The sequence below is a fragment of the Trichosurus vulpecula genome, chromosome 1 (assembly GCF_011100635.1).
Source record: "Trichosurus vulpecula isolate mTriVul1 chromosome 1, mTriVul1.pri, whole genome shotgun sequence".
Classification (NCBI taxonomy): Eukaryota; Metazoa; Chordata; class Mammalia; order Diprotodontia; family Phalangeridae; genus Trichosurus; species Trichosurus vulpecula.
In genome coordinates this window covers 566494686-566509692 of record NC_050573.1, presented here as the reverse complement: position 1 = coordinate 566509692, position 15007 = coordinate 566494686, and the positions used below count along the sequence as shown (strand labels likewise).

General features: G+C 38.8%; 1 protein-coding gene across 3 annotated transcripts in view; it reads left to right on the top strand.

Moving 5' to 3' along the window:
• The window catches only part of ERCC6L2 (ERCC excision repair 6 like 2), a 219408-nt gene that overhangs the window by 104867 nt on the left and 99534 nt on the right, over positions 1 to 15007 (top strand). For all 3 annotated transcript variants that reach the window (XM_036741900.1, XM_036741899.1, XM_036741901.1), the window contains exons 14-17: positions 1671 to 1823; positions 7237 to 7317; positions 9535 to 10708; positions 14478 to 14632. In XM_036741900.1, coding sequence (XP_036597795.1) covers positions 1671 to 1823; positions 7237 to 7317; positions 9535 to 10708; positions 14478 to 14632 — 1563 coding nt within the window. The remainder of the gene's footprint in view (positions 1 to 1670; positions 1824 to 7236; positions 7318 to 9534; positions 10709 to 14477; positions 14633 to 15007) is intronic.

The window sequence follows — 15007 nt, the reverse complement described above, 5'->3', positions numbered from 1 at the left end:
ATAGGAATGCTGAGGATTTATGTGGGTTTATTTTATATCCTGCAACTTTGCTAAAGTTGTTTATTATTTCAAGTAGTTTTTTACTTGATTCTCTAGGATTCTCTAGATAAATCATCATATCTTCTGCAAAAAGTGATAATTTAGTTTCTTCCTTTCCTATTCTAATTCCTTCAATTTCTTTTTCTTCTCTTATTGCTACAGCTAATGTTTCTAGTACCAAATTGAATAATAGGGGTGATAATGGACATCCTTGTTTAACCCCTGATCTTATTGGGAATGCATCTAGTTTATCTCCATTACAAATAATGATAAATGCTGGAAAGGATGTGGGGAAATTGGAACATTGTTGCATTGCTGGTGGAGTTGTGAGCTGATCCAGCCATTTTGGAGAGCAATTTGGATCTATGCCCAAAGGCTGTAGATATGTTCATACCCTTTGACCCAGCAATACCACTTCTAGGGTTGTATCCCAAAGAAATCACACAAGCGGGAAAAGGACCCATATGTACATGGATATTTATAGCAGCTCTTTTTGTGGTAGCCAAGAATTGGAAATCAAAGGGATGTCCATCAATTGGGGAATGGCTGAACAAGCTGTGGTATATGAAGGTGATGGAATACTATTGTGCCATAAGAAATGGGGATGATGCAGACTTCGTAACAACCTGGAAAAACCTACACAACATAATGCTGAGTGAGCGGAGCAGAGCCAGTTGAATGTTGTGCACAGCCACAGATATGTGGATTCCGTGAGGACCAACCCTGACATACTGCGCTTTTCTCAGCAACCTAAGGGGCAAGGACAACTCCAGGGGACTCACGATGGAGAATGCTATCTTCATCCAGACAAAGAACTGCGAAGTTTGAATACAGACTGAGGCACACTACATGCTCGCCTTTTCTGCTTCTCTTTTGTTTTTGTTTTTGGGTTTTTTTTTTTTTTTTGGTTCTGATTCTTCTTTCTCATGATTCATTCCATTGGTCAAAATTCTTCTCCACAACTTGACTAGTGCATAAATTAATTCAGTGCTAAGTTATACATGACAGTTATATGAGATTCCATGCCGTCTTGGGGAGGGAGGGGAGAAAATCTGGAACTCAAAACTATGTAGAACCATGTGTGGTAAACTAAAAATAAATAAAGAAATTTAAAAAAAAATAAAAATAAAAAGTTACCCCTGTTTCAGATATGCTTTGTTTCCAGGAGGGAAATTGCTTTTAGTTCTCAGTGCCATCATGATCATTGTTATTTCCTGTTGTGATCATCACATCATCAATTCAAACTTGTCATTTGGTGATGTACGAACTAATTGGGTCAGTTTTTAGTAGTACCTATTGTAGCATTTCTTTAGAACTACTACAGGGTAAAAGTGCATAGAAATTTACTCTTTTCATGTAAAAGAGAGAAATGATTGACTGCACTTTGCAGGTAACAGGTAGAAAACAGATAAAAAGTATAAAGCTGCTTTGTATTTGGTCTTCAATAAAACCAATCAGATGATTATTTCTCCACGATGGCAGCATCTTCCCGGGAAATTAAAACAAAATTGCCTCCCTAAGGAGTTTCTGTCTACTCCACCTAAAACTGTGTATATACTGATAATGCCAGGAAATTCTGACATGTTGTTGGATCAAACCCTTCTGAAATATCATGTATTTTTCTGTTTTAGCAACTACACTGTGTGGTGGTTGGGAGTGAAAATGCCAAGCGGTATTTTGAAGCAGTTCAAGGATCAAGAGAACACCAAGGAGAACTTTTTGGGATCCACAACCTCTTCAAACTAAGGTCTCAAGGGTCCTGTCTTACAAGGGATATACTGGAGGTGTGAAATGTTCTTTTGGCCTTTTCAGTGAGGTTTTCAGCAATCATTTGTTTTTTTCCCCCATTTGTGCACTATGAAATATAAATGAATATGCCTTTCTAGATCTTGAGGAAATTGCAGTTGGGTTGGGTTTTTTTGGCAAAATATATCACAAGACTCTTAGAATTTACATTTTTAGAGAGCTGCAATCAGACTTTTGAAAAATGAAGCCTTGTGCCTTTAAACAGCTTTTTTTCATATACATTCATAAAGCTCCCCTACCCCCATCCACACACAGGCCTGACCATGTGACTCCTTTCCCCCTCAAAGCCATTTCCACACTGACAAAGGGAGGTGTATTATTTTGGAAACAGCTGCTGAAATTTTAGGAAAAAAAATGTCCTCCACAAATAAACAGAAATATAAAATGTGTTTTGATTAAAAGTTACCAAATACTCCCTGAGATGCTGTCTCATGTGTCATGGAGATTTTTGTTTGCTGTTCCCAATAAAAATTCCACACCAGTTTTCAGACTCTTCCAGTTATGTTCATCTTCAGCATACAGATGTTTCTTGTTCTTTAAATGGAACATTTTCGTATCGTCCAAAAAAAAGTCTTAAAATTTTTCATTACACAAGAAATTTAAGTTCTTCGACTTAAGTATTCTATAATAGATATTGGGAAGGACAAAATGATTCATAGACTCATAGAATGTTTATAGTTAGTTGGTTACAGCCTTAAGTAACACCTCATCTAATCCCCTTTCTTGACAAATGAGGCAGCTAAGACCCAGAAGGGCAGACTTGCCCAAAGTCACACAACTAATGGTTGGCAAATCCTTCAGGTAATTTGTCATGATAATTGGTCAAGATATTTATTTTTGCCTACTTTTTATTGGTCACTGTCCCCGGTACTAAGAATTTAAAAGTTTTTGCAATTATGAAACCTTATAATCTCATTAGAGAACCTTAAAATGGTAAATCACAATATGGAGCATCAAGCTCCAAATATTATAGAAAGTATGTATAGAAAGTATATCACCAGAGTGATCAGGGAGGGCTGGGATAATACTTTTTAATCATTTTGCTTATACTAAGCCTATTTTAAAATATTATGCTTTTATTGTACTTCTGTCTCGGCAACCTTTGCTCCTTTGAGGTCCACTCAATAAAAATTTTACCCCCAGTCTAAATTACGGTGGCTGTTGGATACTGACCCCCAAGTCATTCTCCCTCTTTTCACAGGGAGTTCAGCCTCTGGCTCACCGTCTTCCTCTCCTGTCTTTATATGAGGGTAATTCATTACTTTGATGTTCTCTCAAGCTCCCTAACTTCCAAATGCCTCTGCTTCTATGACCTACTCCTTCATTTTGTATAAGTCATACGTAGGGATGGTTACACATTAGTTCTTTACCATTGCCTACAAGTTTTCTACTTCCCTAACTAGAAAATCTGATATTCCCCCATCAGATCACAATCTTTTCTCATTCCACCTGTCCCTCTGCCTCACTCTTCCTAAATTTATTCATCCTCCTCATTGAGACTGTCAGTCCCTTTACCCTTCACTAGATTCTCAAAGCATAACCCCTTCTCTGACTGCTTCCTCTCCAGTCTATTTTGACTTCTTTCAATCCCTGGCACCCTTGTCTGATCACTGCTTAATTGCTTCTCAAATCTCAGCCCTGGATTGCTCTCCCCATCTACCTTTTCCACTTTTATCCATGAGCTACTGAAGAAGCTGGTGGAAGCCAGAATTTGCAATGCATGCATGACAAAGTCATGTTCCTCAAACATCTAGAGTCTTCCCTGCAGTAACACAGTCCTTTTCTTCCGCTCTGATTTGTTGCCCCGCTCCCTATGGAAGCTATTACAAACCTTTTCTTCCTTCTTCATTGAGGTCTCTCATGCCTCTTCCCCACTTCTTGCATTTGAAGTCTTTGTCTCATACTGTATTGAGAAATTGAAGTCGTTCAATATGAACTCCCCCTTCTCTTCATCCCAGGACCCTGTGACAGCATTCGCCATTCTCCCCTCCTTTCCCCCTGACATAGAGGTGGCCTTTCCTCAGCCCTTCCACATATACACTTGATTCAGTCCCCTCCAGCATTCTCCAACAGATCGCATCATGAGTAATCTTCCCTCTCCTCTACCCAAGTCTCTTCAGCTTCTCCTTGTGTATTGATTCTTTCCCTATGGTCTTCAAATATGCCTGTCCTCCTCTATTCTTTAAATTAAAAAAAAAAATCTTTACCAGATTCTACCAACCCCTGAGGCAATTATGCTGTGTTGCTTTCCCTTTTTTCTTCCAAATTCCTTGAAAAAAGCTTTATGTACTCATTATCTCTGCTTTCTCTCCTCTAAAAAGGGAAAGGAGATAGATTTGATAAACTAGGAACCTGAATGGCAGCTAAATATTTTTTCTGAGAAATTGTCTCAGTTCAGAAATTCAGAGGTTATAACCACTCCCTGTCCTCCCACTCACTCTTTAACCCTTTGTAGTCTGTTTCCCATCCTCATAACTCAACTGGAACCACTCTCCAAAATTACCAGTGATTGATTAATTGCCAAATCTGATGTTTTTGTCTCAGTCCTCATCCTTCTCTACCTGTCTGCTACATTTAACATTCTTGATCATCTTCTGTCCTTGATACTCTCTTCTCTGGGTTTTTGTGACACTAATTTCTCCTGGTTTACCTCCTCCTTGTGTGATGGCTCCTTTTGTGCTAGTTCATTATCCATGCCATACCCCTTAACTGTGAGTATTCCTGAATGCTCTCTCCTTCACCATCTACATTTTCTTTATTGGTGACTTCACCTGTTCTCTTGGGGTAATTAACATTTCTTTTCTGATGACTCGCAGCTATAGCTGTAAAGATATGTCTGTCTATTAGTCTATCAAAATCTATCAAGTAGTTATCAACTCTAGTGGCTTCCTATTGCTTCTAGTATCAAATATAACCTCCTCTGTTAGATTTTTAAAACCCCTTACAACTGGCCCCCACTTGTCTTTCCAGACTCGTTGCACATTACTCTACCTCCCACAATCTGTAATCCAGCCAAACTGGCCTTCTATCTATTTGGTACCCACAACATTCCGTCTTCCATCTCTGTGTTTTTACAATAACTGTCCCACGTGCCTGGAAGGTGCTCCTCCATGCCTCTGCCTTATAGAGTCCTTCTCTTCCTTTAAAACGTAGCTCAAGCACCATCTTCTTCTTCACGAAGCCTTTCCTAATCCCCCAACTTCTATTTTCCACATTATATTTACTTTGCATGTTTATATGTGCACTTCACGTCCCCCCCATGACAGCATAAGCTCCGACGAGCAGATATTGTGTTCACTCCTTGTTCTCTCTCCAGCACCAAGCACGGTGCCTCACACATAGCTGGCACTTTAATAAATGCAAGTGAGTGACTGACTTAGCTTTTATGTGTGTAGTAACACTGAGGTTATTTTGATGCAGTGGTTCTAATTAAAAACTAATTTATTTTCAGTCATCTGCCTAATCCCATATTGTCTAGTCCTTCAAGCTGTCCGTAATTTTATCAATACGGATACTTGCTCCATCAGTAGAGTTTGCAGCTCATCTATAACTCCTCATACTGTGTGATTAATGCTCATGTTCTCCCATAAATCTCCCAGAGGGGATCTGTCCAGTTTGCTGTAGGCCTTTTGGCATTGTCAGTATACCAGTGCAGCCCTTAAACTTTTATCCCTTGCTTTTATTACAGGACCAGTTCATGTCCTTTTCTGGTCATACTTGTGAGACACAGAAACATGGAAGCCACCAAATTAATTATCACCAGTGGTAACATAAACGACTCAACCACAAAAGCCCTACACTCGTGCCACGTACTGGCATGAAGGTGACGATCTAGATTTTTTTTGACACTCTAGATTCATAAAGACCATGACAGTAGATCACAGTCTCTGGAAAATTATTATTCATGGTCATGTCTAGACTAAATAATTAGTTTTGAATCCTGCCTCTGCTGCTTACTAGCTGTATGACCTTAGTCAAGTCACTTAAACTCTCTGAGTTTCACTTCTTGTATAAGTTGAGGGGTTTAGATTAGGATCAAAGGATTATAAAGTTATCAATCTTAGAGGTCACCTAGTCTGACACTCTTCTTTTACAGAGGAGGAAACAAAGGCCCAGAGAGGTTAAGCCACTTACCTAAGATTCACAGATAATAAGTGGAAGAACTGGGATTTGAACTTAGAGCTTTTGGTTTCAAAACTAGTTTTTTTAAAAAAAATTGATAAATGAAGTTTGGTATAATTATTTTCCTTTGCAATCCTATATATTTTATTTTATGCATTTAAAAACATTATTCCGGTGGGGTCGGTAGGCTTCACCAGACTGCCAAAGTAGTCCATGATGCAAAAAACAAATAAGTAAAACCCTGCTCTATAGCCTTTTCCAGTTCTATTTATCTTGATTCTATCACCCTAAAACCTAAACTGAATGAAGGAATGAATCAAGCGTTTACTAAGTGCAAAGCATTGTGGATACAAATTAAGGCAGTGCCCACACTGATGGAGCTCACATTCTAATGGGCAATGCAAAACATAGGGAAGGTTTCCCCTACAGGTCAGATGTGAAATTCCCGTGGTCCTTTGGTGCAGTGGCAAAGCAGACAATAATACTTCTTTTTTGATGTCATCGCCCCTTATAAAGTCATAGCAGTTTCTGATATTAAATCATTTGGCAGTTCCAGGGACTTTGGTGATAAGAATTTTCTTTTCTGGGTCTTCAGTAAATATCTCTAGCAACTGCAGAAGTAATTACGAGGCTTAAAGGGTGGTGGCTGTGGGCATTGGACAGTAAGCTTTGCTAATTCCGAGGCACTTGGGTTCAGGGTCCTGGGCTATCTGTATCACAGTCTCAAAGGAGGTGGTGATGACAGTGGTTCAGATTGCCCAGCACGTGCTGCCTCCTGCCTCTCTCACAAGGTGCCCAACTGTTTCACTTAGTGTGGCCCACCTGCCCTGTGGACCTTTTAGCGAGCTGATCATTTTCCCAAGACTGCTGTTCAAGTAGTGCTTATAATTAAGATTCTTGTAGGGACAGTAATTGTCTTATACGCAGGCATTAAATTATATTACCTTTTAAGTTATATGTAACTATTCATTCTACATGGCTATACATTAATATGTTTCACTCAGGTAATTCCATAATGCTTTTAGTGTTACTGTCTGAAAAGTAAAAGTTTTAAGATAACAAAGCTAAAAGTGTCTAAAAACATGGTATGTTTGCAATGTAATTTGCAAACCGAAGAAGAATGTTGAGAGGACAGGCAGACTCACTGAGTTTCTCTGTCTCAAGTCTGAGAATTAGCAAACCCGCTCTGTTGTTGACCTGGTTGTTTTTATTGCATAGTTTGCATAGCTTTCTCTAAGTGATTTGCATTCTCTTTTGTTGCTGTTGTAGAGGGAAGGCCAAGTGGAAGCAGGGGTCATGACAGCCACTACATGGTTGAAAGAAGGACCTCCAGCACACAAATTAGAAATGGTGAGTATTCTTTGGGTTCGTGCCCCAGAATACATCAATGTATGTGGCTAGAGATTTTTCTTTTTCCCTCTCTTTTATGTTTATGTGTGCCAAGAAAAATCTTTCCTGTTGGTGAGAAAATTAAAATACCGTTTGAGGTTTATTCCAGAAAAAATTAGAGAAATATTGTGACAAAAACCTTAGTAAGACTTTGTCATTAACACCGACTTTCTGTTCCCTTTGAGCTAAATGCATTTATAGCAGGGCTTTGAATCAAACGATGAACCTCAAATTAAATTTTGGACTGTGCTTATTTGAATCACTACCAAACCTGAAGATCCTTTTTTTATTGAAATATGAATTGAAACAAAATTTTTGAAAAATCTAGCAAATCAGTTCAAACTAGAAGCTGACATATATTTTCTAAATTGAAATGAAATCAATATTGTCTCTGAACCAAACCATTTCTTTTGCTTTGAGTCTCATATATTAAAGTAATTATTCTGATCCAGTGACAGCGCTTTCATAGAAAATTACCATCCCCATTACTGGGACATTCATGTAGCAATGATAATTTATCCTTAAAGTTTAAATGAAATTAAAATGCATAAGATTTCCAAGTGCTGTCCAAAAAGGAAATTTCTATTTGTAATTCATGACAAATTGATGTTTGTAAATGGATTCAATATTTGGGATGGAGCCTGTGAAACATAGATGTTTATAGAAGCATAATTAGGTAATAACAATAAGAATATGGTATAGTGGGAAGAGCACTGGAGTCCCAGGACCTGGGTTCAAATCCTACCTCTGATACTGAGAGACTGTTACTTTTAACAAGTCACTTAATTTCCTTTGTCCTCTATTTTCTTAGCTCCAAAATGAGGAAATTAGACTGGATGACCTCTTGAGTCCTTTGTGATTCTCTGTCCATGACTCTGTATAAATATTAAATTCTTGTGAGTGTTCTGGTACAGAAAATATCTTTAATTCTGTTTTATCTGTCAGTAAGGCATGCTTTGCTACTGACTGAAAGCTTTACCAATGATATGATAGAATTTTGGATTTAAACTTGTTGCAGAACGTACTTCCTAACATCTTTAGATTTCATTTACTAATGGTGGCTAAGAGGAATCCCTGGGTCTTATTCTTATTTTTAACCAAATTTCCACCATTATTTGTGCTTTGATGGTTTTGGCTTATAAACTGTTATAATTTGTGAATATTTGATGCTTGAAAGCTCGCCTAGAAATTTCTTCCAAATTACGTTAACCTCTGAATATTATATATTTCCAGCTCTTTAGATTGAGATCTTTGACTTTGAAGGATTGGTCCCTCTGCTGTGGATTTTCCCTATAAATAATTAAGTGTGCCTTAATTTAAGTGCTGTTTCATCTAAAAAACCAGAAGACTAGGCTGGAATAATGCATTTTTAAAGTTTCATTTTCCAAAATCTTGATTTGTTAGGCAAATGAAAGTGTTTCGCTGACATTCACATATATTCTATCTACCAGCATTTAACTTAGGTTTTAGTTGGCTTTTCCATCTGTTAAGTCGTATGAAAAGATTATAAATTTTACATCAACATAAGTCTCTCTAATAGATGGATCATAGTGTCATAGCCCTAGGAATAGAAGGGATCTAGGAGACTCTAATTTAACCTCCTCTTTCGAGTAAACTGAGACCTAGAGAGGTTAAGTGACTCATCATTAATCATACAGGTGATAAAGAGCAGAGCCAGGATTCAGACTCAGTACTTTGACCTCAGGTCCAACACTCTTTCCACTGCACCACCCTGCCTCCTCTTACACCATACCCAATGTCAAGAGAAACTGTGAGGCTCCTCAGCACATTGGGTGAATTTGTGAGAGTCTGTGAACAAGGGTTGCCAAGGATGGGTTGTCATGGATGGGTACTGATACGAATCACTGGAGGGAATACCCACATCAGTAAGATGACAGACACTTTTAAGTCTTTCCGTGTCATGTTAATAAAATTGAGACTAACTTATTTGTAAATAAGCCCTGAGTTCCACTGCTGCTGTTACTTGACCAAGTGCTTCCTTTAGTAAAATAAAAGTTAGTAAACCTCAAAATACCCTATGTATAGGAGCAGACCGTGTGTTGGTGTTGAGAATCAATAGATTCTCAAGAGGAAATAGCCATTGATAACGATGATGAATTGGAATGTTTTGTCCCCGGGTGTTTCCATTTTTCTTCTTTTTTTTCTTTTATGATTTAGACTGCAGATCCCGAATGTCAAGAACGTGACAAACAAGGACAGTCTGGGGAAGTGGTAGAAAAAGAAGTATTTGATCTCTACTGTGACTTCAGTGATGAGGAATCTGTGGGAAGCTCAAGAACAAAAACTGCTAAAAACAAAATTTCTGATAAAAATAATACTACAGTTTCTCCAGGACAGCTTACTTTACTTCAGTGTGGTTTCTCTAAGTTTTTTGAGGAAAAAAGTGGTTTATTTGAGGATAGTGATGAAAATGTTGATTCTAATGATGATCAATCTTTGTTCCATCTAGCAGAAGCAAAAGATAACAGGGTTAATGACTGTCAGAATGGTCAGGGCCCTGGCAATACTTTGTTGCATCAGAAAATAACCAGCAACCTGAAACAAAAAGAAAAATTTAAATGTCAAAGGAGGACAGAGACTCTAAAATGCAATGTTTCTTCTGGTTCTGATAGTGAAAGGGACTTAAAAAGTAAAGATCCGCAGCTCTGTGCTTCACCTGAGACCACAGAGGCAGAAGACAGTTCAGATGCTAGTGATGTCATCTTTCCAACACAGTTTACAACTGAAAGATTGCTCTTCCCTGAGAATAGTGAGCAAGTCTTTAATGTATCTGAAAATTCCAAAACAGAAAACCCCTTTAAAATGGCCACAAGCATTGACCATTACTCAGGTTCCAAGAAATTTGGCTTCAGTGTAAATTATTCAGCTTACAAAAAAATAAATCATCCGCAGAATATTGTCCAAAAATCTATAAAGGGAAGGAAAAGCGTAAGCGATATTAGTGATGAATCAGATGATATTGAGATGTCCGCAGAATCGAGGATGAAAAAGAGAACAATTAATTCTGTTAAGTTTAAACCAAATAGAGGAAGGAAATTGAGCCTTCATGACGAGCTGGAAAGAAGGCAGCAAGATTCAGCACATCTAGAAGGTGACTCTCAGAATATAAAGGATTTTTCATCTTCAGATGATGATTCAGCAGCCAGTAAAATCACTTTCTCCAAACAAAGTCATCGGCGAAAAAGTAAGAAATGCAGGCTTTCTTTTTCAGCAGAATCTACTGGCTATAATAAGAAAAATACCAATTTTCCACGAAGGGAACCCCAAATCCTTTCAAATGAAGATAATGCCATTGGAGAACAGAAAGGAGAATCCATGGATAACTTTTTAGGTGACTATAAATTTACTCTGAAGATTTTTATTAAAATGTTTGTTTGCACCATTAGAAATTCTCCCCTCACACCCTTATCCAAGTTCTATGGCTTCAGTTTCCAACTCTTGGCAGATGACAGAATCTTAGATTTGGAAGTTGCCGTCTATTTCAGTCCATATGTGAACAAGCATACTCAGCAAGTGGTTATCCAGATTTTCCTTGAAGACTTCTAGTTAGGGGGAACTTTTCTACCTCCTGGGGAAATCCATTCCACTCTTTGGACAGCTTTTCCACTACATCAAGCCTAGAGTTGTTTCTTTGCCACTTTTACCTGTTTCTTCCAATTGTGCCTTCTTGAGCCAGGACTCTTGCGAGTAGTCTAATACTTCGCACAATAGTCCATCAGATGAGTCTTCTCTTCTCCAGTCTGAACATCCATGGTGCCTTCAACTAATCTTTGTATGGTGTATACCATGGGATCGCAGAACTAGAGCTGGAAGGAAACTCAGAGGCCATCTAGTCCAACTCCTTAGTTTCACGTATGAGGAAACTGAGGCCCAGGGAGATTTGTCATTTGCCCAAGATAATATAGGTACTGAGAATACAGAGACAGGAATTAGATCCAAGTGCTCTTCCCATTGTTCTCCTAGTCCCAGTCCCAGCACTCCCAGTGCTCCACTCTTTGTGACCTCTTAGAATTCAGTGCTTCAGATGCTCGGCGGAGTACTGCAGTACCTGCGTCTCCGCAGTCTCTATTAATGGAGCCCAAGATCTCAGTTTTTGGCTTGTTTGTTTTCAGCTGCCACATCAAGCTGTTCATAGACAAATCGATATCTCTCTATGCTTTCCTCATTTTGTTCTTGGGAAGTTAAACTATACAACTCTCCATTAGTCTTACTTTTTTCTTTTACTGCATTGGCCCAGCCTCCTAATCTGTTGGGATTTTTTTGATCCTGACTCTATCATCCAGTGTGATGCTCATTTCTCCTAACGTTAGGTCACTTGCAGATTGGATAAGCATGCCATCTGCCTGTTACCCGAATCGCTGATGAGAATGGCAGATGGGCCAGCTTCAGGTGCGTAGGTTGCGCCATGATAGAACTTCTTCCAAACTGACGTTGAACCACTTTTTGAATTCAGCTGTTCAATTAGTTCCAACAAGTTGTTGATTGAGTTTCACTTTCAATATAGCTTCTTTTTTAAAAAGTGCATGAAATTTTTCTTCAGTACCTAGAGAAATACATTTGGTTTTATGATAGTCAGCAAGCGTTTATTAGGCACTTACGTGTGCCAGGCACTATGTTAAGTGATGGCGATAGAAAGAAAGGTGAAAGACAGTCCCTGCTCTCAGGGAGTTCACATTCTAATGGGGAAGACAACATGCGAGCAGGGAATAAATTGGAGATAATCAGCATAGGGAAGGCACTAGCATTAGGGATAGTCAGGAAAGGCTTCTTTAGCCAGGGTTAAAGCCCAGGAGCTGAGGGAGAGAACGTGAAGAGGGAGAGGATTCCAGGGACGGGGGGAAAGCCAGTGAAAATGGTCAGTCAGGAGATGAAGTATTTCGTGTTACAGGAAGAGCGAACAGGCCCATGTCATTGGATCACCGAGTTCATGGAAGGGAGTAAAATGTAAGAAAACTAGAAAGGTTATGAAGGACTTTAGAAGTCAAACAGAAAGTTTTATATCTGATTCTGGAGGTGATAGGGGCCCACTGGAGTTTTTTGAATGGGCTGGGATGGCGATAAGGTCAGACCTTGACTTTAGGAAGGTCATTTTGGTCGTGAGGTTGGGGATGATAGAGTGGAGTGAGACTGGAGGCAAGGCAGCCAACCAAAAGGCCATTGTGATAACCCAGACCTAAGATGATGAAGGCCTGCTGCAGAATTTATCCAAGAGGAACTTTGGGGAGAAAACCTTTTTTTGAGGCACATCAGTAATTTAGGCCATGTTAGGTGTCATGTGAAGGGCATCATGACCTCCTAAATAAAATGGCTCTGTGACAGTGGGCCAAGTCACTTAGCCTCTTAGTGTCTCAAGCAACTCTCTAAGCCTGTAAGTACTGAGAGGTCATTGATCTGTGCTGGTCGAAAGACGTTCCACACCTGGAGTTCCCCATACTATTAGAATTACAAATCAGTACCACAAATCAGAAAAGTATCATTAATACTTAACAAAATTGTTCAGATTTTTAGGACCAGGCTGCCAAATAGACCATGCGTGCCACAATGCTACGTAATGACTTAGTTTTCTCAAAATGGAAAGATTTATCATTTTTCTTTAAAATTACATTTTTTTTTCTTCTTTCATATCACAAAAAATTAAATGGCTTCTTTTTATCTTTCTGGATGTAAAATTGGTGAAGTTTTTATACCAGAAAATATGTTTTGAGAATTCTCTGGGTATTTTGTGGCTAAACTTTATAACATGGTGATTTGAAAATGTAGGGGGAATATTAGTTACAGTTTTATCCATCCCATTAAAATACTTCATAGTTTTATATGATTGGCAGGTTCTGTTTGAGAGAGGCCTAAAACTGAAATACTACAGTATTTTAGGTCAGGATAGGGAGTTCATTGCCAGAGCTGTTGGAGGGAGCTTTCATAGTTTCTGGCTCTCTCCCTATCATTAATGTACATCATTTAAAAATAAATTATAGGTGTCTACAAGCAGAACAATAAGGAATTTAGCCATATTTAAACTTCTTTCAGATTTTTTTTCATTTCCTAAAATGTTACCAATCTTGACATTTTCTGGGCATGGGTACAAAAAAAGATAAAATATAAATAATAAAGCTGAATAAAATCAATCAAACCAAACTCCCTTAACCATAAACCCCATGCTTTTGTTGTCACTATGTCAAGAACGTGCTAAACAAAACAGATGAGTCCAATGCCGTTCTTTAAATGAAGTGTAGTCCTTCTACCACGAGTCCTCTGTTGGCCAAAATGTGCCTCAATTGTGAAGGTTAGGACCATCATTGGGTTGCTGGAAACAGGCCTCTTTGACCAGGATGGAAGGGAAAGATTAGACCTAAACAATTTAAAATGTTTTCAAGAAAAAAACAAATTTAAATACCTGCTAAGCATTAGAATTGTGATTTTTAAGTGATAGCCTGATTGTTTCATTAAAGAATCGTCAGTAAAGTAACAGTGGTAATAGGTTTATTGGCACAACATCAGTTTTTTCTCCATTCCTTTTATGAGTCATCCTCTCGCCTATGCCTACAATGCATTTTCCTACCTATTATTGAAATTCTCTTCCTCCAGGACTCACTTAGATACTGCCTCCTCCATGAAGGCTTCCCTGCTTCATCCCCCTTTCTCCATTTCACCTACCCCAGAACAAAAATGTGTGTCTTCACAAATTTCTCATAAAACTTCATCTAGTTTTCTCCTTTGCCCTTCCATTCAACCATGTGTCATACTAATTGTTATATATATTGAATCCTCTTAATAGAGTATAAGATCTTTATGGACAGGAGAGAGTTCTATTTAATTTTTTTGTAACCCCACTACTTCTTATAATCCCTTGCACTTAATAGGGATTGGGACCAGATCTGGAATTTCATTGACATAGGGATCTCTTGGGTAAGGTGATTCCCTCTACTAGTGCAGATCAGCACCTTCTTCTCTCTTAGACAGTAAGGTCCCAGGGTCACACAGTCAGTATGTATCAGAAGCAGGACTTAAACCCAGGTTTCCCTTGTACACAGTAAGTGATAACATTTTTGTTGATTTATTAAATTGAATTTTTTGGGTAATGGGCATCTTTGATCACTTCTCAGGTGGTGTCCAAGAAGTGGCCTATATCCACTCCAACCAGAATGTGATTGGATCAAGCAAAGCGGAAAATCACATGAGCCGCTGGGCCACACGTGACGTGTTTGAACTGAAACAATTCTCCCAGCTCCCTGCTAACGTTGCCGTGTGCAGTGCAAAGGTAAGCGAGTGCACAGTACTTCTAAGGCACTCTGCAGGAGCTCGTCTAATCATTGTTCAAATGAGCTCACCGATAAAGCGATTGCTGCAGGAATGAAAAGACCTACATATGCCTTCTAGAACGAGGTTTCTGAACCCAAACTCTACTGCTTATCAGATAAAGCATGTGTATTCCTTGTCACAGACCCTATGGCCCTCAGCATTTTGAGTCAGATAGCTCTTGTGAGCAGAACCATAAGTAGGAGAAGGTAACTAGGGTTTTTCCTACATAGAAGAGGGACATATTTCCTTCTCACAGTCGGCCTTTTAGCCAAGGGAATGGTAGGTCAGGGATACTCCAGATTATTGGCAGTTTGTTTCAGGAATAAGGAGCTGG